The following is a 25,808-nucleotide window of genomic DNA, read 5'->3' on the forward strand; positions in this document are numbered from 1 at the left end:
TTTGTCACAGTTTTCAAAACTAAGCATTGTTTCCCTGTGGAGATAAAAAGAAATCTTTTTTTTTTTTTTTAAGATTTTCTTTCTTTATTTGACAGAACACAAGCAGGGGGAGAGGGAGAAGCAGGCTCCCCGCTGAACAGAACAGGGAGCCCTGTGTGGGGCTCAATCCCAGGACCCTGGGATCATGACCTGAGCCCAAGGCAGACCCAACTGAGCCACCCAGGCACCCCAGAAATCATTCATTTTGGAAAGTAGAGCTGTGAGAAACAATCTCTCTCATGCCCTCACAAACACCTGCACCCTCCTCCACCTTATTAACTGCTCCCCCATTACAACTTATTAACTATAACTTGCCTAATATAAATTAGTATGCTTGTTGAGGTGCTTTGTTTTTAGTGTTGGGGGAAGCTTTGAGAATCTCTGAAGTTTTTCAAATTATAAATTTCTTTATTCTTTTACATGCTATAAATATTGAGTGAATCAGAAGTGTATGAGAATTTAAAAGCATCTTAATCATAAAGTTGCAGAACTATAAGAAACCTTAATATCTAGTTCAAATTTCTCATTTTATTGAAAAGGAACATTATGTATAAAGAGACTGACTTTCCTAAAGTCACCAACTTTTAGGTAGTAAAACGAGAACTGAAAGCCAGGTCACATAATTCTTAGCTTAGTGGTTTCTGGCCTATCCTATACTCAATGGAAGAATTTACTGGTTAGAAGTCCTAATTGCATTACTGGATCAAATAGATAAAGCTGTACGTGTTCTTGAGTATTTGTAAAGTATCTTCTGTTGCCAGTGAACATAATAAAAGACACTCGTTTGTGTCACAGGCTGAGGTGGATGGGTGTGTGTGTGTCTGTGTGTGTGTAGGGTGTATGTGAGAGAGATTTGAGACTTGAGTCGGATTCTCACATAGTCTATACCTAGAAATCCTCTTTATTTTACTAGTAAATATGAACAGTCATTGAAGAAGCAGTCCTACAGCATGAAAATCCAAGGTGGACAGAGAGAGGAACAAACATCCAAAAAACACATATGGACAGAACAACAAAAATTTATCTTCATTAGTATTCGAAGAGATTTGAGAGGATATTATTCCCATAAACTAAAACAGAGTCCTAATGTTAAAAGTGATTCTAGGGACGCCTGGGTGTCTTAGTCGGTTAAGCGGCTGACTTTTTTTTTTTTTTTTTTAGATTTATTTTTTTGACAGAGACACAGCGAGAGAGGGAACACAAGCAGAGGGAGTGGGAGAGGGAGAAGCAGGCTTCCTGCCGAGCAGAGAGCCTGATGTGGGGCTTGATCCCAGAACCCTGGGATCATGACCTGAGCTGAAGGCAGACGCTTAACGACTGAGCCACCCAGTGCCCCAAATCTTTTAAAAATAAAAATAAAAGTGATTCTGCACTCTAGAACACCAAAGTAATGATCTGTAAGATAAACTATAAGAAATTTCCTAGAGCATAGAGCTGAAAGAGGTGGGAAAAAGGAGAGAAGTTTATAGGTATAATGGATAATCTTAGGATTCCTAAATAAGAATTCCTGATGGAACAGAGAAGGCAGAAAGGAAGCTAAAAAAAAAAAAAAAATAGGGAAGGAAAATTCTCTGAGTTGAAGAAAGTCCTGGGACTTTTGATCAAAAGGACCTCTTCAATACAAATAGTATAGATACAAAATAACACACATGTTGATTTCAGAGCTAAAGACAAAGGAAAATCTCATAAATTTCTTGTGCAAAAGAGATGGGAATCACTTCAAAAAACAAAAATCAAGTAGGTATTAGACATCACCATAGGATGGGATGCTAGAAGATGTGGGTGAATGATTTAAATTTTGAGGGAAAGTTTTTAAAACGACCTATAATTCTGAAGCATGCCTAGTTTGTCATAGGTATGAAACCAAAATAAAAACTTTTTGAAAGCATGGATAAAAATGTGGTTTACTTTACCAGGTCCTTGAGAAGGAGACAGGGCAAAGTGCTTGGAGATGTATTCCAGCAAAATCAAACAAAGAAATCCCGCCTTTAAAAGGTTAAAACATGAAATTAAGAATTAACAAAAGTATAAAAACAAAAAAAAGTATGAAGGGTGCCTGGGTGGCTCAGTTGGTTAAGAATTAACAAAAGTGATAAAAAATTGATAAAAATGTGATAAAAAATTAAATCCTGGGTAGGCAGACAATAGGGCTGTAAGAAATAACAAAATTGATTAAAAAAAAAGTGATAAAAAATTAAATCCTGGGTAGGCAGACAATAGGGCTGTAAACTAGCCCGGAACATAACTGTTTTAGATTAAAACAGAACTCACTGGGGTTTAAGAATGTCTTCAAAAACAGCATGGATTCTGTTGCACAAATTCTAAGAATAAAAAGTTAGAATGTGTCATACGTGATCTAAAAAGCTTGTGGATTTTCTGAAATTAAAAGAGACCCTAGAAAAATAAGTCACGTCAGAAGTCCAAATAAGAAGCAATCTGAAATGTGCCTTATTTTTGAGCAATTATCAGAGTATAAATACCTTCACACTTGAAATTAAGTGATATAAAATCACGAAAGCAGCCGCTTAACCAGCTGAGCCACCCAGGTGCCCCGTAACTCTATCTTTAGATAACAGTATTATATCACTGTTTCTTCCATGTTGACATCTACTTATAGAAGAGGATATAGCTCTCCCTCACTGCAGTTACACTCCTGCTTCCTATTCCCACAGTTTCCTCATTGGAACCTCCTATATCTTTGGATCTTTCCTTCAGATTAGTCTTAATTCCTCAGAAAATGTTCTTCCAGTGTAAACCTTTAGTTTTCTTAGTTGGGGAGGATATCTCGGGAACTGAATTCTTCGACTGACTTTTAATTAGTCCTTATTTTAGCCTGGCAGTGAGACTTACTTCATTTTTTAACCTCCTATGTGGTTCGAATTTTTTTAACTCTTAAAAATTTAAATTGAAATACCAGTGTGAGTTCTCTTTTTGAAAAAGATTGTGTTCATCATTATAGTCAGCAATAATCCTTAAACTTTCTGAAACTTACGACTACTTCATTTAGATCATACTGTGCTATAGATGGGTATTATATGCTGTGGAATACATTGAGTAGGTGTTCATCTGAGAAGTTTCCCAGGAAAAGATTTTACTTCTTACAAATGTAGGGGAGAGTAATGTGTTATTTGTGCAATGTCTCTACCAACGTACTATGGCAGCTTTTCAGTGATCTTTGAGGATAAGCATGTTTTGGAAAGTCTTTCAGGAGAGGTGCCAAAAAATATGATTAAGGGAGGAAAACTTGTGCCTGTTCATGTTTTAGTTTATGCTCAGCAGTGTAGACAGGTGTGACTTGCTTCCCAGTCAACAAAAGCTTTATAGGACTCTAATATTGACGTAAAAATCAACCACCTGTCCTACTTAATCATTAGGAAGGCTTGATTTGCTTGTTAGGGCTTTGCTTAAGTGGATCACCAGGATTGTAAGTGTTTAGAATACTGTATGGGTTACATTCAGAAATTACTTGGCTAATAGGAATGTCTTTATAGTTTTTTTAAAAAGATTTTATTTATTTGCGAGAGATATAACAAGAGAGAGCACAAGCAGGGGGAGAGGAAGAAGCAGACTCTCCGCTGAGCCGGGAACCTAATGTGGGGCCCTATCCCAGGACTCTGGGATCATGAAGTGATCATGAGCTGAAAGCAGACCCTTAACCGACTGAGCCACCCAGGCACCCCTGTTTTTATAGTTCTTTATGGTTTGCTTGTAGCTCCAGCACATGGAGACCCTTTCAAGAATGTGAATCATTTTACACGTCAAAAGCCTGCATTAAGGGGCACCTGGGTGGCTCAGTTGTTAAGCATCTGCCTTCGGCTCAGGTCACGATCCCAGGGTCCTGGGATCAAGCCCCACATCGGGCTATCTGCTCGGCGGGGAGCCTGCTTCTCCCTCTCCCACTCCCCCTGCTTGTGTTCCCTCTCTCACTGTCTCTCTCTCTCTGTGTCAAATAAATAAAATCTTTTTTTAAAAAGCATGCATTAAAATGTGTAATTGTCCTAATTGATTTGCTTAGCTCATTTTAATAAAATGGCCTTTACATTAGAATTTGGTTAAATGCAAATACCAGAACACTAATTCAGAGGGATATGTGCACCCCAATGTTTATAGCAGCCTTATCTACAGTAGCCAAATTAAGGAAACAGGCCAAGTGTCCCTCAGCTGATGAATGGATAAAGAAGATGTGTATATGTACAATGGAATATTACTCAGCCATGAGGAAAAAAATGAAATCCTGCCATTTGCAATGGCATGGATGGAGCTAGAGAGTATAATGCTAAGTGAAATAAGTCAGAGAAAGACAAAAACCATTTGATTTCACTCATGTGGAATTTAAGAAGCAAAACAAACACGGAAAGGGAAAAATAAGAGAGGGGCAAACCAAGAGACAGACTCCTAACTACAGGGAACAAACTGATGATTATGGGGGGGTTTGGTGAGGGGTGAATTAGGTGATGGGGATTTAAGGAGAGTGCATGTTGTGATGAGCACCAGGTGTTACACGGAAGTGTTATATCACTGTATTGTACACCTGAAACTAATATGACACTATATTAACTAACTGAAATTTAGATAAAAAGGGGTGCCTGTGTGCTTCAGTAAGTGTCCGACTCTTGATTTCAGCTCACGTCGTGATCTGAGAGTTTTGAGATCGAGCCGCACATTAGGCTCCACACTGGGCATAGAACCTCTAAAGATTCTCTCTCTCTCCCTCTCCACCCCCACTTGCACAAGTGTTCTCTCTCTCCTAAAAAAAAAAAAAAAAAATGACCGGGTTAGATGTAATGTTTTTGTCAAAAAACATTCTTCTAAAACCATTTTGTGTAGGTAATCTCATTTAGTTGTGTCATCTGCAGTGTTCAATGAGATCTATACAAATAGCCTGTATGTACCAGGAAGGAAGAGCTCCAACATTTAAAGCTAGTAAGCATAGGAAGTATAAAAACTTGTTCTGGATTGCCTGGGTTTGAAAGGTTCTAGTAGTTCAACACGGCCCAATAGAGCTTTCAGCAGTGATGGAAATGTTCATTCTACACTATGCAATTTGGTAGGCACTACTCACAGGTGCTACTGTGGCTGAGGAACTGAATTTTTTTAATTAAAATTTAAGTAGCTATACGTAGTTAATGGCTCCTGTATTAGTGTAGTATTGAGAAACTGAGGGAAAACTTAAATATAGAAATAGTTACATTGACCTGTGTTAGGACTTCTGGTCCAAATTAGTTTGTTTGGCACAGCTAATACGCTCTCCAACTTCAGTTCTGATCTTCTGATCTTTACTGCTGAACTTCTTTTTTTAATTAAGAAATTAGGTTCATAAGCAAATGCTAGAATTGAGACTTTTTTTTAACAAGACTTGTCCTTTTTATTTTTAATTCAGTTAACATATAGTGTATTATTTCTTTCGGGGGTACAGGTCTATGATTCATCAGTTCATATATAATACCCAGTGCTCCTTACAATACATACCTTCCCCAATGTCCATCACTCCATTACCCCATCCCCTTACCCCCCTCCCTCCAGCAACCCTCAGTTTGTTTCCTGTAGATTAAGGGTTCCAATGCTAGGATTGAGACTTTGGTAACTCTGGTAGATGCATGTCATCTTCACCTCAACTATTTTTCTCTGTCCCCAGCTCCTCCCATCAGTGGGAAAGGAATCCTATTTTGACAGTCCCAATAAATTTTTCCTAGTTGGGAAACTCCTCTAAACTTTTCTAAACTCACAGTTATTAAGGCATCTGTTCAATTTACCAATAAAACCACGTTTCCTAGGGTGTTTTCAGGTGACTCATTGGCCCAGTTACTCTCTATTTCTAGAGTCTTACTAGTATTTTTTTTAAGATTTTATTTATTAGAGCAGGAGCAGGGGGAGGGGCAGAGGGAGAAGCAGACTCCTCGCTGAGCAGGGAGCCCACATGGGGCTGGATCCCAGAACCCTGGGATCACCACCCCAGCAGAAGGCAGACGCTTAACTGAGCCACCCAGGCGCCCCAAGAATCATACTAGTATAACTCTAAAAAAGTAACTGACATGATTCCTTTTTAAAGAAAATAGTTCTGCCAAAATTTCTCTTTTCAGTTTGAAATATAAAAAATAGAGTACTTCAAAGAAATTTTTCCTTGGGGCGCCTGGATGGCGCAGTTGGTTAAACATCAACTCTTGGTTTCAGCTCAGATCGAGATCTCAAGTCCCGCTTGGGGCTCCGTACTCAGTGCAGAATCAGCTTGAGTTTCTCTCTCCCTCTGCCCTTCCACCCCCATGCCTGCGTGTGCTCTCTCTCTCTAAAATAAATCTTTAAAGATATTTTTTTCGGGGCGCCTGGGTGGCACAGTCGTTAAGCGTCTGCCTTCGGCTCAGGTCGTGATCCTAGGGTCCTGGGATCGAGCCCCACGTCGGGCTCCCTGCTCTGTGGGAAGCCTGCTTCTCCCTCTCTTGCTCCCCCTGCTTGTGTTCCCTCTCTCGCTGTGTCTCTCTCTGTCAAATAAATAAAAAATAAAATCTTTTAAAAAAAAAATAAAAATATTTTTAGGGTTTTAAGTGTCTGTTCCCATGTTAGTACAGTCCTTGTGGGGTGTATTCAGAGTTGAGTTTTCCTAGCAATGTCACCCCATCAAGTCCTGTGATCGCAGACGGTAGAGTGCCTTTGCTGCTGAATGCTATATATATAATGGTCCGAGAGAAGGAAATACAACGTACCTCCAAGAGAAAAAAGTTTTAACAAACTACATTTCTGCATAAGGCATATACAAATAAGATAGAAAATGTGTTTAGAAAATATACTAAACACCTAGTTTCTAAATTACACTTATTTTGATCATTGTGAGTACTTTGGATGCTGTGTTAACTGAAAAAGGAGCATGCTGCCAAACTCCTTTAAAGGTGAATGAATAGGGGTGCCTGGGTGGCTTAGTAGGTTCAGTGTCTGCCTTTGGCTCAGGTCATGATCTCAGGGTCCTGGGATGGAGCCCACAGTGGGCTCCCTGCTCAGCGGGGGCTCTCTCTCAAGTAAGTAAATAAAATCTTTAAAAAACAAAAAGGTGAATGAATATTCTGCATCTTTGTATGCACTGAAGTCTGTAATGTATTTGGCTCTCTAAACACCATCATAACAATCATGGTTTCACTTGTAATTTTAGTAAATGCTGCTACAGATTATTCACTTGGTACCCTTAAAGAATATTGAAGTAAGTTTTAATTTTCCTTACTTTGGTGTTGATAACACCCCTAGGGCTACTGAGCTATTATATTATTGACCACCTTTGCATAGTACTATTATGGTGATTTCCTTTGGATCAGTCTTTTGGATATGTTGCTCTCAAGGCTCCATTGGACAGAATTGACCTAACAGTGGATTCCCCCACCCCCTGCTTTTTCATAGTTGAATATATTCTTTGCCATCACTTCTGACTTTATTCTAATCTTTCCTACCTCCTGCTGTTAATAAATATCCACTTCATTTGTCCGTTTCTGGTGTTAGGCTCTGCTTTCTCTCTCTCTCTGCCCCTCCCCTCCTCTCTCTCTCTCCCTCTCTCTCTCTCTCACAAATCTTTTTAAAAAGTGGCTTGTTGGGGTGCCTGGGTGGCTCATTCGTTAACCGTCTGCCTTCAGCGGCTCAGGTCATGATACCGGGGTCCTGGGGATCAAGCCCCGCATCGGGCTCCCTCCTCAGCAGGAAGCCTGCTTCTCCCTCTCCCACTCCCCCTGCTCGTGTTCCCTCTCTTGCTGTGTCTCTCTGTCAAATAAATAAAATCTTTAAAAAAATAAAAATAAAAAGTGGCTTGTTTTTTTAAATGGTGACAGATGAACTGTTCTTTACATTTTGTGTAGATTTCTCATTTTTCGATTATTTTTCATTTTTGAATGCTCAGATTTATTTAAAAAATAATCTCTAGGAGATGTTGCTGTTATTCTGAATCATTGAGACTTCCAGAATTCTGATTGCTAAATAGATGTGCCTTTTACTAATTGGAAGCAGTTGGAGGTTTTCTAAACGACATGATAAATCCTGACTTCCATAAAACAGTATGTAATAGTACTTTCCCAGATTTATCCATGAATGTAGCCAAATTCGAGGTAATTCATTTTCAACTTTAGAATGTAGTTCTTAACCTGAAGCCTAGTATATATCAAAATTTAAGTGGTTTATTACATACCTACGCTCTAAATTGAGTAAGACTTTAAATCAGTATAGATCCTATTGAATGTATAGTTGTCAAAATATTACCCAAAATGAAGAGATTTAAGCATTTTAAAAATGTTTTCTCTAAAAAGACTTAAGTACTAGTAACATCTTGAACCCTGAAAGAATCATTTGTCCTTTTTAGATGGTGGTAATGTGCATCGATTTGCATTACCGAGAAACTATTACAAAGGAAATCAAAGGGAAATTCTTTTCACTAAACTGTTATTACATCAGGAATTGACAGGAGTCATTTCAATAATTTCTTCTGTCAAAAGAGAGGAAGGAGATAGAGTAGGTCATTCATTTGGAGACATTTTTTAACCTTAGTCTTCCTGTTTTGCTGAGAGGGGACTCAGATGTTCATCTTTTTTTCTTTGTCATTGAACAGGAAAAAGTTATCAGGAGAAGCAGGTTCTTAAATTATTAATTCATTACAATTTTAGGAAATTCCTCCTGCTATAAGTGAAGTAACTTTAAAAGTCTCCTGCCAAAAGGAAAACCTTAATTTTCACAATGGACCATCTGTTTAACATTCAGTTGACCTTTTATTTTGTGACTTGATTTTGAGAGAGGCAAGATTTTCTCCTCCCTAGAAGACTGTCCTATTCAGTGCTTCATAACACACTGAATGATTTGGGTAACTAGCTATGTTTTTCCCACCTGTACCCCCCAACCCCAAATTAAGTTCATAGGTTTTTATTATACTGCTTCTACTTTGCTCCCATACAAAAAAAACCTAAGTAATTATCACAAAACATTTTCTTTCTTTTTAAAAATAGGATTTAGTAAACCTTTTTTCTTTTTCTGTGGGAGTCTTTCAGGTGCAGAGAATTGACTTAATTTTACTAATTTACTAACTCGGGCGCCTAGGTGGTTCAGATGGTTAAGCATCTTCGGCTCAGGTCATGATCCCAGCGTCCTGGGATTGAGTCCTGCATTATTAGGCTCCCTGCTCCTTGGGAGCCTGCTTCTCTCTCTGCCTCTCTCTCTCTCTCTCTGTGTCTCATGAATAAATAAAATCTTAAAAAAAAAAACTAATTTACTAACTCATTCACCCAGAAAATAATTAGAAACCCTTTAATGTGTCAGGTGTTCTGCTTGGCTTACCCAGTGCTAAGCAACCAGATACGATTTTTTTTATTTATTTTTATTTTTTTATTTTAAAGATTTATTTATTTTAGGGGCACCTGGGTGGCTCAGTTGGTTGGGCATTTGCCTTTGGCAAATGATCCTGGGGTCCTGGGATCAAGCCCTGCATCGGGCTCCCTGCTCAGCGGGGAACTTACTTCCCCCTCTCCTGCTGCTCCACCTGCTTGTGCTCTCTTTCTCTGTGTGTCAAATAAATTAATAAAATCTTTTTTTAAAAAGGTTTATTTATTTTAGAGAGAGGGAGGGAGAGAACGAGCAGGGGGAGGGGCAGAGAGAAAGGGACAGAGAGGATCTCAAGTGACTCCCTGCTGAGCACAGACCCAGTATCCACCTCTTGGTTTCTCTTGGTTTCGCACAACCCTGAGGTCATGACCTGAGCCAAAATCAAGAGTCGGACCCTTACCTGAACCACCAGGCACCACAACCAAATGTGATTTTTGCCCTGTGGCACTCATAGTCTAGTTTGTGACGCATTGTCCTGATTAATCTATGAACATAAGCCCTACTCTTGTTTTATTTACTTCTTTTTTCCTTAACCTTCAACCTCTTTTCCTATTCCCCCCCCTCTGCAAACATCCACTCAGTTACACAGGTCTTTAAATATGTAACATTTCGGTGTGGTTTTAATTTACATTAATGGTAGTATAGATCTGAGTTTATTCCTTTTTCTCACCCAGTACTGTATTTTTAAGCTCTAGCCATCATACTCTGCATAATATTCCATTGTCTTCGTCCAAAACATTTACTTACTCATTTCCTGGTGATGGAATCTGTGTTGCTTCCTATATATACCCTGGTACAAATAATGCTGCAGTGATCAAGCACCCTTGTACACATTTCCTTAAGGATCTCTGCAAGTATTTCTTTCGAGTACTTACTTACCCAAGTGGAATTCTGGGTCATAAGTAAACAGAATGGCTTATCAAGCAGTTCACAGAACGGTTCCTATTTTCCCCTCTTCTTACCAGTACTTCATATTACTAGTTTTCTAATTTTTATTTTTCTTAGAGCTTTAAAGTGATATTGCTTGCATTTTTCTGATAATTGGTGAGAGTAGCCTTTCTTAATATACTTGATAGCCTTTTTATCCTGTAAATTGCCTATTAATATCTTGTGCCCATATGTTCTTCTGAGTTACATTTTTTTTCTTGTTTTTGTAGAAGTTCCTCATATTTAAGATAGCAACTCTGATAATTTTGGATGAAAATCATTATTCCCAAAGCATTTTTCACTGAATAGAAATCTTTATTTGAATGAAGCTAAATCTACCAATATTATATCTCTCAGATTTTTTTTTTTCAAGTTATATTAGTTTTGCCTTTTAGCTCTGTTAATCCATCTGGAGTTTGTGTTCTGCATACATACTGAGATGTAGGGCTCTAACTACTTTTGCCTGTGTAAATATGTGAATTTTTCCAGCACATCCTGCTAAAGAATTCATCCTTTTTTACTGCTTTGAGAAACCAGCTTTGTCATAGATTATCATTTATACATAGGTCTGTTTATAAGCTCTGTATTCTCTTACAACTAGGTCTGTTTGTTTCTTTTTCAGCACTAGTCTGCCTTTATTATTTTGGCTTTTTGTAGTCTCTCAATACCTGGGAGAGAAAACTCCCAGCTACTCTGCAAATACATACATACTTTAGCTTGCTCTTTGCAAAATTACCTTAGCTTTCCATAGACTTGGTTGGGGGTGGGGGGTGAGGAAGGTAAAAAGTTTTTGTTTTTGTTTTTTTTTTTAAGGATTTTGTTTTTGAGTAATCTGTGTACCCAGTGTGGGGCTTGAACTTACAACCCTGATATCAGGAGTTACATGTTCTACCAACTGAACCAGCTAGGCACCACAGTAAACAGCTTTATTAAGATGTAATCAGGGGCACCTGGGTGTCTCAGTCATTAGGCATCTGCCTTTGGCTCAGGTCATGATCCCAGGGTCCTGGGATCAAGCCCTGCATTGGGCTCCCTGCTCGGCGGGAAGCCTGCTTCTCCCTCTCCCACTCCCCCTGCTTGTGTTCCCTCTCTCTCTGTGTCTCTCTCTGTCAAATAAATAAATAAAATCTTCAAAAAATGTAATTCTCAGGGCCCCTGGGTGGCTCAGTCATTAAGTGTCTGCCTTCGGCTCAGGTCATGATCCCAGGGTCCTGGGATCAAGCCCCGCATCGGGCTCCCTGCTCGGCGGGAAGCCTGCTTCTCCCTCTCCCTCTCCCACTGCTTGTGTTCCCTTTCTCGCGGGGTCTCTGTCAAATAAGTAAATAAAATCTTAAAAAAAAAAAAAAAAAAGAGGGTCTCGGTTTGGTAAGCCTTCTGAGTTTTAGTATGCCTGCAGCTAAATTTATTTTATCCTTATAATGTTATTTTATCTGTGTTGAAAGTTTTGTTTTTTTTTTCTTTCTCACTTTAAAACTATCTCCAGTATCTTCTCATTTCTAGTGTTGGTTTTGAAAAGTCAGATATGTTCATCTTGTTCTTGTTCTTTTGTAGGCATTCTTTCTAGAAACTTTCATATTTTTGTTTTTGGCAATCTTTTTTTTTTTTTTTTTTTAAAGATTTTATTTATTTATTCATGAGAGACAGAGAGAGGGAGGGAGAGAGAGGCAGAGGGAGAAGCAGGCTCCCAAGGAGCAGGGAGCCCGACGTGGGACTCGATCCCAGGACTCCGGGACCATGACCTGAGCCGAAGGCAGACGCTTAACCATCTGAGCCACCCAGGCGCCCTGTTTTTGGCAATCTTAATATTTACTATAATTTGCCTAGCCTGTGAGAATTTTCTTAAATACCTGTTTGGCACTCTGAGCAATTTCAGGCTGAATTTTTTCTTTAATTCTGAGAAATTCTTAGATTATTGATACTGGTATTTCTACTTCTACCTTAAATTTTCTTTTATGTTTTCTCTATCTTCATCCCTTTCATCCTGAAAAATTCCGTTTGGGAATTCTTGGATCTTTCAGCTCGCTAATACATTCTTCAGTTATTGATTCTTGTACCCATTTCATCAGGTTCTTTGTTTTAGATACTGATTTCTCTGTATCAGGGATTCCAGTTGGATTTTTCTGTATGACACTTTTCCATTACATCTTTAAGTATTCTCTTTGTTTAAAACTGGTTTATTATAATTCATTTTTTTTTTAAGATTTTGTTTTTCAGGGGTACCTGGGTGGCTCAGTCGGTTAAGCATCTGCCTCTGGCTCAGGTCATGATACCAGGGTCTTGGGATCAAGTCCCACATCCAGCGCCCTGCTCAGCAGGGAGCCTGCTTCTCCCTCTCTCTCTGCTGCTCCCCCTGCTTGTCCTCTCTCTCTCTCTCTCTCTCTCTCTCTCTCTCTCTCTCTCACACAAATAAAATCTTAAAAAAAAAAACAGTAAAAAGATTTTGTTTTTAAGTAATCATCTCTACACCCAATGTGAGGCTTGAACTTACAAACCTGAGATCAAGAGTCACATGCTACACTGACTAAGCCAGCCTGGCGCCTCTATTTTAAATCCTTGTTTTGTCTGGTCCAAAAATTCTGCTCTAAATTAAATAATTTATCTGTCTTTTGCTGTTGTGTACTTTGAGATGTTTATCATTTTCCCCCTACAATTATTCACTGCCTTGTCTCTTCAAGATTTTGTTAGCCAAGAAATAACTGATAAATGATATATTTTTATTCTGTGAATTTTATATAAAACAAATGGGACTTAAAATTACCCAAATTTAACAAGATATTTCAATGTTTTTTTAAATTTCAAGAATAAATTTTTTTCCTCAATAACTTGTTTAGCTCTCATATTACTAAAACTTAGGTTTATTTATGTATACTTTTTTTTAAGCAAGTCTAGGTTGCTGTCCTCTGCCATGCCTCTTATTAGAAAAGTGATAATTTGCAAGTTTTTATTATTAAATGGACACCAGTTACCTGGTTTAGGGCTGTGGAGGTGGGAATAATTTCTTCTACTGACATTAAGAAGGTCAGGGTGTTGGGCGCATGGGTGGCTCAGCCGTTAAAGCGTCTGCCCCTCGTCTCATGCGTACACGTGCACTCTCTCTCTCTCAAATAAAATCTTAAAAAAAAAAAAAAAGGTCAGGTTGTCCTTTCATTAGACTAGATCCTGGCACTGTACCTTTTCTCCTTCTGCTTCTCTCCTTTGGTGTTCATCCCCAGAAGCAACTGTGCAGTATTACGTATATTCAGTAAGCCAGATTTATTTTTAAATTACTTTATTATATATAAAAGTCTTCATGTTCAAGAGGCAAATTATAGGAACATAAAGCTACGTACAGCTTAACTTATTATCAACCAAGCTTTTAACAGACTCTTGAGGGTCAGCAGTTACTGGTTGTAAGGTAATTGGAAGCAAGAAACAGCTGTAGACAGATTATTAAACAGATAGCATTGATAATATTGTGCCTTATAACTCATCTTTTTTTCTAGGTCATCTCCTTCCCTTAAACTAACCCTTTGAACTTTCTTTCCTGCCATCCTCTTCACCAGGTCCTATATCCTCATGACCAGGATAATCTGTAGTCAAATCCTGTAGTACACATCACTAATTTATGACATGTTCTTTCCCTGCCAAGCCTTGCATATGCCCTTAGAATCCTTCTCAGTACAGTTTTTCACAGAGCCAGTGAGAGTTACCACTAAAGATGACACCTCATTGTCATTTCTGTTTTATCAGACTCTTTTTCCAACTACACTATGACATTAACTTATTCATGCTAATTTTTTTGAAGGTTGAATAGCAAGCAAAGGTGTTTCCTACTATCCAAAAGACACTTTCTTCCCTTCTCTTACTCTTTTAAAACCTTTTATATCACTCCTGTCTTTGTTTCTCTAGCTGTGGTGTTTTTCCTTCTTTCTACCTAATTAGTTTGCACTGGGAAGTTAGAACATGTCTGTTGAGCATATGGACTAGATTTTGGGAAATCAATACATTTGTGTTGAGCATATGAACAAGATTTTGGTTCTGTAGTGAGTGAAAAGGACATTTCTTTCTTTCCACATAATCTCACTTTAGTCTCCTGAGGTGATTTCTTCTCATATATAATTACATTTGGTATAATGGTATGATGTATATTTTTTTCCATCCTCCTGTTTAGATTTTTTTTGTAGAAAATTAAGTGCCACCAAATCTCTAGCAGGTGTTTGTTTTGAATGCCTTCTTCCTGGAACTAAGCAATCATCTGCTAAAAAGAGATAGGAATTTGAGAAAAAGGACAAGATAAAAAGAAATGCTAGTAGGGCAAACAAGTATTACTCTCTTTTTGTTCCTGACTTAATATCAACTAAGTACTTGAAAAATATTAATGAAAAAGACAGGAGAGAGTGGACCATCCTTAAGTGTGCTATCTGTATGGCCGTTGCTGTAGTATATGCCCTAACTACATCATTGTGTGTGTTCTTCGCAACCGGACATTGACTTCATCTGCTTAGGAAGACAGTGAGGGTCGAAAAGGTAAACAATTTGCCTAAGGGCAAACAGCTAGTAAGTGGTAGAGTTGGGATTCCACCCCAGCTATCTCTGACTTCAAACCTTATACACACTCCTTCCCTTGTAACCATATAGGAAATTTTAGCAGATTTTATACTTTTTTTGTAGCTTTCATATTGTAGCCTTTTTAATTTGGGCAATAATTATATATAGACATATTTTAATGTTTTATAGGTTATTTGAGCCACTGGCACTATGGCTAAAATGATAGGCTTCTGAGACAAATAGTTTTCTGAGCCTCTGAGGCAGTGTAGCCCAGGGATGTAGGACAGTGGTTGAGCCTGTTGTCAAATCCTGGCTCCACTGCTGCCCCACACTGTGCCAAGTTTCTGGTCTCAGATCAACCAGGGTTGTTTTGAGGATTAAATGTGGTAATACACATAGAATACCTAACACAATGCCTGACAGATAGCAAGCACTTCATTCATGAAAATGAACAATGTATATGGTATCGTTACATATTTACTGTATCGTGTTAAATACCTACCTTTACATGAGATTCTGAGAATTTTCACTGACTTAACCCAGAAATTACACACTATTCTAAAGATACTTCATACCTCCTATGCTATTATCTATGGAGCAATAACAGATATTACCTCTACTCTTCATGTTTTCATATTTTGGTTAAATATTACATAATCACTACTATTTGAAACATCCTGTAACAGTTTAGTATCTCCTGGTCAAGAATATTTGCCTCACCAGAGGATTTAAGTTATACCTAGAATGATGTCAAAAATCTGTTCAGGCAAAGGATACTTGAAATAATAGCAGTCCACACTGAGCAGCAGTAGAATTTACCAGTGCCTTTGTTTTTAACCTTCTATGGTATGAAAATACAGAATCCATATTCAATAATTAAAACATTTGCTATCTCCTTTTCTTTTTCAGAAGATGAATAATCTTTCATTTAGTGAGCTATGTTGCCTCTTCTGCTGTCCACCTTGCCCTGGGAAAATTGCTTCAAAATTAGCATTTTTGCCACCTGATCCTACTTACACATTGATGTGTGATGAAAGTGGAAGCCGCTGGACTTTACATCTGTCAGAACGAGCAGACTGGCAATATTCTTCTAGAGAAAAAGATGCTATTGAGTGTTTCATGACTAGAACCAGTAAAGGCAACAGAATTGCCTGCATGTTTGTGCGTTGTTCACCCAATGCCAAATATACTTTACTCTTCTCACATGGAAATGCTGTTGATCTTGGTCAGATGAGCAGCTTTTACATAGGACTGGGATCACGGATTAATTGTAATATATTCTCATATGATTATTCTGGATATGGTGCAAGTTCCGGGAAACCAACAGAGAAGAACCTCTATGCAGATATCGAAGCTGCTTGGCTTGCCCTTAGGACAAGGTAAATCATGATTGGGAATGATTTTGCACATCTATTATGATGGTTGACTAAAATTGTCTTATATAAAAAATAGTTTTTATAACACGTTTTGAAGTACTTGAGATTATATTTACCAATATATACCTATTAAGACTTAAGCTTTTAGATTGTAATTTTAAATTTTTAAAAATAATGTTTTTTTTCAAGTGATTTTATTATTATTATTTTTTAAGATTTTATTTATTTGGGGCGCCTGGGTGGCTCAGTCATTAAGCGTCTGCCTTCGGCTCAGGTCATGATCCCGGGGTCCTGGGATCGAGCCCTGCATCGGGCTCCCTGCTCGGCGGGGAGCCTGCTTCTCCCTCTCCTACTCGCCCTGCTTGTGTTCCTTCTCTCGCTGTGTCTCTCTCTGTCAAAATAAAGAAATAAAATCTTTATAAAAAAAGATTTTATTTATTTATTTGAGAGAGATAGCGAGAGAGAGCACAGGCAGGGAGAGAGCAAGAAGCAGGCCTCCTGTGAACAGGAAGCCGGATGTGGGGCTCGATCCCAGGACCCTGGGATAGTGACCTAAGCCGAAGGCAGACGCTTAACTGACTGAGCCACCCAAGCACCCCAAAAATAGCATAGTTTTTAAGACAGATCTCATTTGTGTCTGTTAGTGCATGTGTGTGATTTTCTTTAAAATTTAAGCCAATGACAAATATTTGGTTTTATAAACATGTGGAGTGTGATGTTGCAACTTTGAATAAACAAGGGAATGAGCGTTAACCATGACTTACCTAATGATTTACTTTATCATTAAGAGTATAAGAGGCTGGATTGTTTTTGTTAAAATCATAAGCCAGGGTTTGCATTATTTTATGTAATCTCTTAGAAGTATGACTTACAGATAATTTATTGGAACTATTTTTAAAGCATTCTATAAAAGTGAGATTTTTTACTTTGCATTCTGGACTGATAAAATTTGGAGAGATGATCTCACGCCACAAAAGAAATTTTATGATAAATCATTTAAGCAAATTCTCTTACCATGTCAGTTATTCTTTGGTTATAACAATATATTTTTGAGAACTAGAAATTGCTTTAATCTTTCCTACTCACCAATTTGAAAAATATCTCAGTTTTGTAGATTTCAGGGTTTTTTTTATCAGATGGTTCATGTACAACAAAGATAGCTTATTAGTTCAAGTTATTCCTCATATTGTCCACTGATAAGCTACCTGATTGCCAAAGTATTTTAGACTAAAGCTTAAAGGACTTTTTCTAATTTAATGTTTAAATATTAATGGTTTCAGGGGCGCCTGAGTGGCTCAGATGGTTAAGTTTCTGCCTTTGGCTCAGGTCATGATCTCAAGGTCCTGGGATCGAGTCCCCCATCGGGCTCCTTGCTTAACAGGGAGCCTGCTTCTCCATCTGCCTGCCACTCCCCCCGCTTGTACTCTCCCTCCCTCTGTCTCTGGCAAATAAATAAATAAAATCTTTTAAATAAATAAATATTAATGGTTTCAGTTAGAACCTCCACAATTTTGTTAGCAGGCATAACCTTTTTTAGAAAATACTTTTAGGGACGCCTGGGTGGCTCAGTTGGTTAAGTGACTGCCTTCAGCTCAGGTCATGATCTCAGGGTCCTGGGATCGAGCCCCACATCGGGCTCCCTGCTCGGTGGGAAGCCTGCTTCTCCCTCTGACCCTCCCCCTGCTTGTGTTCCCTCTCTCGCTGTCTCTCTCTCTGTGTCAATTAAATAAATAAATAAAATCTTTAAAAAAAAAATACTTTTAAAAGTTAAGTATTTTCTCCTATAAGATATATAATAAAACTATATTCTCATTGCAAAGTTTCATATAAAGGGGATTCTTAAATCACTTGAAATAATATGAAAACATATCTGATGAGTTAAAAAAGATGGTATTATAAGAAGTAAGTAACGAGTTGTGGGGGGCAGGGAATGGTAAAATTTTGTAAACTTAAAAACTGCCTTAAATGACCAGAGTCAAAATCTGCTTCAGGTATAATATCAGTCCCCTCAGTCCTACAAACAAAAATAAATAAGTTCCCACTTTCCAGACTCAGCCAATTGAATCTAGTATAGTACCTGTCAGGAAAATATGATAATAAATATTTTTAATGGGCGCCTGGGTGGCTCAGATGGTTAAGCGTCTGCCTTCGGCTCAGATCATGATCCCAGGGTCCTGGGATCGAGTCCCGCATCAGGCTCCCTGCTCCTTGGGAGCCTGCTTCTCCCTCTGCTTCTGTCTCTCTCCCTCTGTCTACATTGAATAAATAAATAAACTCTTCTAAAAAAATAAATAAGTAAATAAATATTTTTAATGACATTTATTGAGATACAACTCACTCTTTTTAAAGTATAACTTCAGTGTATTAGAACAGTTTTTAAGGATGCTAAGTAATAGCAGATAGCCTTCATTATTAATACTTCTCATAAGATGAAAAGATAACTTTATTCAGCCAGAACATACTAATATCCAATTCAGTGTTCGGAGTTTATGTTAAAATAAATAAATAAATAAATCCACTCTTGTAGGCATTTAACTTTTTCCTTTTTTTTTTTTTTTTTTTTAATTTATTTGACAGAGAGAGACACAGCAAGAGAGGGAACACAAGCAGGGGGAGTGGGAGAGGGAGAAGCAGGCTTCCCGCTGAGCAGGGAACCTGATGCGGGACTCAATCCCAGGACCCTGAGATCATGACCTGAGCCGAAGGCAGTCACTTAACGACTGAACCACCCAGGCACCCGGTTAACTTTTTCCTATTTTTCATCTTGTCTGATGTCAATTTGAAGGAAACTTTATAAAATAATTTCTAGTCCTAACTTAATTCATCTTTTTAAACATAGTTGATGGCCACACATACTTGATGAATGAGAAACAAGGGCAGAATATATGAATTTCTAAATAGTACAGTAGTCTTTGAGCTCATTATCTGTGTGCTATAATGAAAAAGTCACTGGACTGTACCAGTCAGGGTACCTGGGTTCTGATTATAGGTCTGCCACTGACTTACTCTGACTTTGAACATCTGCTTCATAAGCAGCTGAACTAGATTAGGTGGTCTTTAAAGTCCTTTCTAAGTTGTACTATTCTGAAATTCTGTTATTGCTTTGAGTTCTCTGATGCTAAATTGGCATCTGCTTCTACTCTGGAGCCTTGCCATTGCTAACATTAGCCTAAAACCCATAATCGCCACCAACAGTGCTGCTATTCGGCTAATAGCAACCATACAGCCTCAAGAGTTAATTCTGATGCTGCAGATGTTCATTTTCATAACTTCTTCACTCCTATGAAGAATTACAATCAGGTCTTTGTAAAGAAAAAGACTTTTCTAAGTTTACTTACATTTAGAGTTAGTCTGGAGTAGATGGAACCCAACCTCTGGGGCATATCTAAATGCTTATGTAGGAATGATTGGAAGAAATTATGGGGAAGTATGTCATTATCTGGATAGTTCAAAGAGCCCTGGGCCCCTGGAAAGGGCCAGAGGGAGCACATGGGGTTTGTCTTGCTATTTTTTCATGTTTAGATACTTGGAAAGCTCCATTACCTTTTCAAAAGACCGGATGCTGTTGTGCAAATGGCCGTTAGCATCCAGAAGTGACTGCTCTCAGACTTCTAAAGTGGAAAAGCATATTTGATCTTACTCTAACCCTTAACCCCATATTCGTTAGCTCCTACAGCACTTCATTTCTACTTGCAGTAGTTTACAGTTGGGACAGTTATACCATAGACAAGTAACAGTGCTTGGAACATAGATTATATATGATATATTTGAGGCAATGAGTTGACATATTTAAATCTGCAGCATTTTTAAAGGGTTAGGTAAAGGCAGTACTTGAGATTTTAGCATGAAGTTTGTTCATAATTAACTGAATCATAAGGCATTTGAAATTCTCTTTCATATGTTCATCTTTCCAATCATTAGTCCATAGTAAAGGCAACTTTCAAGAAAAATAGTAATTTGCTTTCAGACCATATGTAGTACTTTTCATCACTATGACCAACTTCAAAAAATAAAATGAGGGATGCCTGAGTGGCTCAGTCATTAAGCGTCTGCCTTCGGCTCAGGTCATGATCCCGGGGTCCTGGGATCAAGTCCCACATCGGGCTCCTTGCTCAGTGAGGAGCCTACTGCTCCCCCTGCTTGTGCTCTCTCTCTCTCTTTCTCTCTGACAAATAAATAAAAATCTTTTTTTTTTTTAAAGATTTTATTTATTTATTCATGAGAGACACAGAGAGAGAGAGAGAGAGAGGCAGAGGGAGAAGCAGGCTCCCAAGGAGCAGGGAGCCCGATGCGGGACTCCATCCCAGGACTCTGGGATCATGACCTGAGCCGAAGGCAGATGCTTAACCATCTGAGCCACCCAGGCGCCCTAAATAAAAATCTTTTAAAAATGAGCCACTTTTCATGTCTAGACAACGAACTTTTATATATTGAATGGAAAATAAGACAATGTCTATTAAACATCAATCTATTAAAATAATTTGTGATGTAATATGTTCAGGATTTAGCCAACAGTATGCTACATTGAATTGCATAAATGATTTAATGAATTCATTTAAGTTTGAAGTTTTAAAAGAACTCCGCATTTATTTTTCCAACAGATGAAATAAGCTAATAATATAGATTTTATTGTAGCATTAAATATGATAATGATGGCTACGAAATATATTTTAAATATAAAGTTGACATTGTCTCATTCTAAGTCATTCTAAGATTAAGTCCTTAGAAAATGACTGACTATAGGGCACCTGGGTGGCTCAGTCAGTTAAGCATCTGCCTTTGGCTCAGCTCCTGATCCCAGGGTCCTGCTCAGTGGGGAGCCTGCTTCTCCCTCTGCCCCTCACCCCTCTCATGCTCTCTCACTCTCCCTCTCTCAAATAAATGAATAAAATCTTTAAAAAAAGAAAAAAAAATGAATGAATATTTCATATCAGTCCAACTCTCTGCCTTTTTTTTTTTTTTTTAATTTCTGAACTTTGTAGATATGGCATTCGCCCTGAAAATGTGATTATATATGGCCAAAGTATAGGGACAGTACCATCTGTGGATCTTGCTGCTCGGTATGAGAGTGCTGCTGTTATTCTTCATTCTCCTTTGACTTCGGGAATGCGTGTTGCTTTTCCTGATACCAAGAAGACCTACTGTTTTGATGCATTCCCAAAGTAAGTATCAATATTCAAAATTGTTTAATTCAAAGAAACTTTTAAGGGCATTTTTTTCATCACTTAAGGTATTCGTAATACAGTTCATTCAGCCATGAACTTCTATTGTATATATATTATAGAAATTGCGAAAAATTAATTTTTGAAAAGGGTAGTGGCAGGACCCTAGTCAGGAGGCTGAAATATTTGAACAGTAGTAATCCTGATGAAAAGAGCTGAGGGCCTTATACCCTAGAGAGTGGCACCAACTAGTAGTATTAGAGATAAGAGAATGAATTTGAGAAATGAAATTGACAGAACTGAGTGTCAAAGTGAATAGAGGATGCTAAACAAAAGAACTTGAATGTAATTCCTAGGGTTCTGACTTGAGCTGCTAATGAATAATGGTACCATTCAGTGAGATATAATACTGGAGGAGAGGAAGAGTAAAGGGAAAATGAGACATGGCATCTAATTAATGATAGCTGATTTATAAAAGAAGTGAATTGCAAAAAAGTTCTGTCTTAAATTAACTTGAATAAGTATTGCCACCACAAAGTTTGCAAACACAGTTTTATTCAAATTTGAAAGGACTACTTCTCAAGACAAGATGAAAGTTCCTGTAGCGCCTCTTCATAATTGGAAAAAACTGATGGTCCATTTTTCTCAAAAGGAGAAGGCAAGCAGTGAGAAGCTGGCAAATTTCAGTCTTATTTCTTTTCCCCAATTGGCAGCCATACAAAGAATTTTTTGTGAATGATAGGTGGGCCAAAGGCCAGAGTCATCACTTGCTTTTTTATAAAAACAACAAGGGTCATTTCAAAAGCAAATTTTTTCATCATTAGCCAGTAAGGCGTCACTTTTGCAGGGAAGCTAATGGTGGGAGTATATGAGCAGGCTGTGGGAGGTTTTTTGTTTTTACATTAATTTGGGGTTTGTTTTATGTTTTAGATAATGGTATATTGGAAGGTATGTGCATTATACTGCTTTTAATGGAAAAGTAAGAATGATGGAGTATTTGGGGTAATGGGGTAATGCTTTTGCCACCCTGCATCTCTGTCCAGCTCCCTCTTTCATTTCTGCTCCACCAACAAAGAGAGCAGCACTTAACTTCAAACTGTTTGAAAAAGAACATAAATCTCTTTTTATTTGTTATAATTCCTTTACTACCGAACATTTTTTTTTATTATGTTAGTCACCATACAGTACATCATTAGTTTTTGATGTAGTGTTCCATGATTCATTGTTTGCGTATAACACCCAGTGCTCCATTCAGTATGTGCCCTCTTTAATACCCATCACCAGGCTAACCCATCCCCCACCCCCACCCCTCTAGAACCCTCAGTTTGGTTCTCAGGAGTCCATACACTGGCGAACACTTGATAGCAAATAATATACCCAAGTATTTTTCCTTACCAAATGTAGCCTTGAATTATTTCATTGATTTCCTTTTCATGATTGTATCCTCATTTTATAATGCCTTCTTTCTCTCTGGAAAGATTTATTTTTTTTTAAGTGTTATAATTTGTTTATAAGGTCTCTGTATAGTTTGTCTCCTTCAAGTTGCCTTTTTAAAATTGTTTTGATCTGATACCTTAAAGTGTTCTCTGATGTCTGATAATTCTTGGTTGTCTCTTCATATGTAAAAGTGAGAAACTAAATTGCTGATCTGAAGCAGATGGTTAAGTCTTGTTGAGTGTGAGCTTCACTATACAGTGATCTGGGCAAACAGTTACTTGGGGATTCTATCCTGTGTCATTATTTCTATATCTTTCCTCTTAAAGTGTACATAGTCTCCAGCAAGGAGTCTTTCTAAAAGTCCTCCCTGGAGGATTGAAGGCCTGGCTGCCAGCATTCTGGGAACTGAGTACAGAAAATGGGTTCATAGCAGCAGTATGTGTGTTTACACATCTGTGTGTTTACCTCTTGCCTGAAACTGTGCCTCGCAATTCCCTGGCCCATAAAACCTTCAGTTTGGGATACAGTGCAGCTACCAATCTACAAAAAGAAGGGGAAAGAACCTAAAGGAGAGGGAAGGACTTACTTCTTAAATAGACTTTGAACAAATTCTGTAGACTCCTATCACCTGCCTTCATCCCCCTGTCAATTCCTTGCCTCCTGGGGTATCCCATGGTATAAATTGGATTGTTTCTTCACTTTACCTTCTATCCCCTTAAAATTGGCTTTTCCCTACACTTTTAATTTCTTATTCCACACATTTATCTGCTTTCCAGCTCCAAAATTTTATGTTTTATTGCATTCTTCCTATTTTTGTGGGTTGATACCCCAAAACAACAAAAAATTTTGCTGTCATTTTAGTAAATTAAGGGAGAGAAAAAATGAGTGCAGAGAGGTGTAAAGTTAGCACATACCTGAATACTTCTTAGTTTCCTCCTCTTCTTCCAACCTACGTTCCTCTGTGCTCACCATTGTAGAAAGGTGCAGTAGGTTGACAGTAACAAATGATTCCCTCGAAACAGAAGTGCATGAAGTTAGCTTCCTCAGGTATTAATCTTAAGATAAGGAGCATGTAAAGTGACTTTCAAATCTTATTTGAAATCCAAAAGAGGTATCCGTTTCTTCTGGGTTGATTCAAAGACCATTCTGATATTTGAATGATCTGTCGGGATATCGCAAGAAAATTTGTTTTTACGTTCCTTTTCATAGCTAATTCATTGACTTTCTACACCCTTCTCTTTTCTTACAGCATTGACAAAATCTCTAAGATAACCTCCCCAGTATTAATAATTCATGGGACTGAAGATGAAGTCATTGACTTTTCACATGGCCTCGCACTGTTTGAGCGTTGCCAAAGACCTGTGGAGCCTCTCTGGGTTGAAGGGGCAGGTCACAATGATGTGGAACTTTATGGACAGTACCTTGAAAGGTTGAAACAGTTTGTGTCACAGGAACTGGTAAATTTGTAAAATATTCTGTAAATTTGCACACTGGGTTTTCTTTTCTTGCTGAACTGCACTCTTTGGTAAATAACATAAAACCTGAAGGTTTTGTTTGCAAATCATGTCAGTTGCCTTCATAAATGTACAGGTAATGATTTGTTAACAGACTTAATGAAGGTTTTTATTACCAGAACTAGAAACTGGAAATAACAGTATCATGCAGTCAGGCTGTGTAATTTATATTTTTTCTGTGAATTTTTTTTTAAACATCAAAATGAGTACTGTATGAAATTTTAATTCTATAAAATCAAATGCTGTAAAAGTATTGCCAAATGCTTTTGCATATCAAACAAATTTATAGATATTTTTAAAACATCTCAATGTACTAAATCTTATCCAGGTATTCAAATGTAATATTCTTTCAATAAAAAGCTGTATATCTAAAACAATTCAAGTACTCATAATAGAATAAACTGTATGAAAACATGCAAGTTCACTAGAGATGACCTAAACCCTGTTGTACAGGGATTGAGGTTTAAACAGTTATTTTATTGTAAAATACATTGAATTTTCTGTATTCCCTGGTTATCATACATTTTCTCCTTTTAAAAAAAAATGATGTTAAGTCTTAATTTTTATGCCATCTATTAATTTACCAACTAGTTACCTTGTAAATGAGAAGTCATGATAGCACTGACTTTTAACTAGTTCTGACTTATAGGTTTGGTACTGTGAGGCAACTACTTAAAATTCTCATTTTTGTTATTTAAAAAGGCATTTAGAGCTTCAAGAATGATTTTGTACGCAATGTTGTTTTAAATTTTGACTAATCTCATAGAATCACAGTACTCTTCATTATAAGAAAACCTGAGAGTCCGTTAGATGTTCTTCAAGACCACAAACAGGCTGGCTATTTGGTCGTTTTTCACCTTGGCTATTTTTAATAGGATCTATTGTTTTAGATTACTATCTGAGAATTTCATGGATTCACTCATGGATACAGGAGATAAGAGAACATTTAATTCATAACTTTTATATTAACCAATGTAATAAAAAACAAAGCTCACACACAAAAACTAAGTTGCCTTTCCTTGAATGAATCCTGCCTGAATAAAACAATGAAAGTAAAATAAAAATAAAATTAACGGTATGTAGTCTAATTTGTAAATGAATGAATATTGAAATAATACACACTGTGGATATATTTTAAGGCCTTATGTAGTTTTAATTGTTCTGCTTGTTCTGTGGTTATGTCTAAGACTATAGTATATGATTATCTTCAAAGTATATCAAGTATTGTGAATGCTTTGGTTCAGATGTGTCAAATTAACAGTAAAACAACAAATATACCACCCAGCTGTGCTTGTTTGCCTTCTTCCATGCTTCCCATCCCTTACCATAAAGACTGAAAACATTTACCATTCATCTTTGTAGAACAAAGTTGTGTAGTTTTCTCAATTTTATCATCACTTCTTTTTTTGAAGAGGTTTCTTCCTTATCAAGATTGTTGTGGAGCCTGTACAGTTCCTTTTTTTTATACAACCTACACCCCAGAGTTCAGC

The 25,808-nt window shown here is 37.6% G+C and overlaps 1 protein-coding gene and 1 pseudogene across 4 annotated transcripts in view; one reads left to right on the plus strand and one right to left on the minus strand.

Annotated features, from left to right (window-relative positions):
• Positions 1 to 9,846, minus strand: part of LOC112838754 (uncharacterized) — a 33,614-nt pseudogene extending 23,768 nt beyond the window's left edge.
• Positions 1 to 25,602, plus strand: part of ABHD17B (abhydrolase domain containing 17B, depalmitoylase) — a 49,209-nt gene extending 23,607 nt beyond the window's left edge. For all 4 annotated transcript variants that reach the window (XM_025891633.2, XM_025891632.2, XM_073878082.1 and 1 more), the window contains 3 exons: positions 15,739 to 16,208; positions 21,188 to 21,367; positions 24,054 to 25,602. In XM_025891633.2, the coding sequence (XP_025747418.1) occupies positions 15,742 to 16,208; positions 21,188 to 21,367; positions 24,054 to 24,273 (867 nt within the window). In that variant the 5' untranslated portion in view covers positions 15,739 to 15,741 and the 3' untranslated portion in view covers positions 24,274 to 25,602. The remainder of the gene's footprint in view (positions 1 to 15,738; positions 16,209 to 21,187; positions 21,368 to 24,053) is intronic.
• The last annotated feature ends 206 nt before the right edge of the window (positions 25,603 to 25,808 follow it).

Source organism: Callorhinus ursinus, unplaced genomic scaffold (assembly GCF_003265705.2).
Source record: "Callorhinus ursinus isolate GAN/ISIS: 27379988/994484 unplaced genomic scaffold, GSC_fseal_2.0 scaffold28, whole genome shotgun sequence".
Taxonomy (NCBI): Eukaryota; Metazoa; Chordata; class Mammalia; order Carnivora; family Otariidae; genus Callorhinus; species Callorhinus ursinus.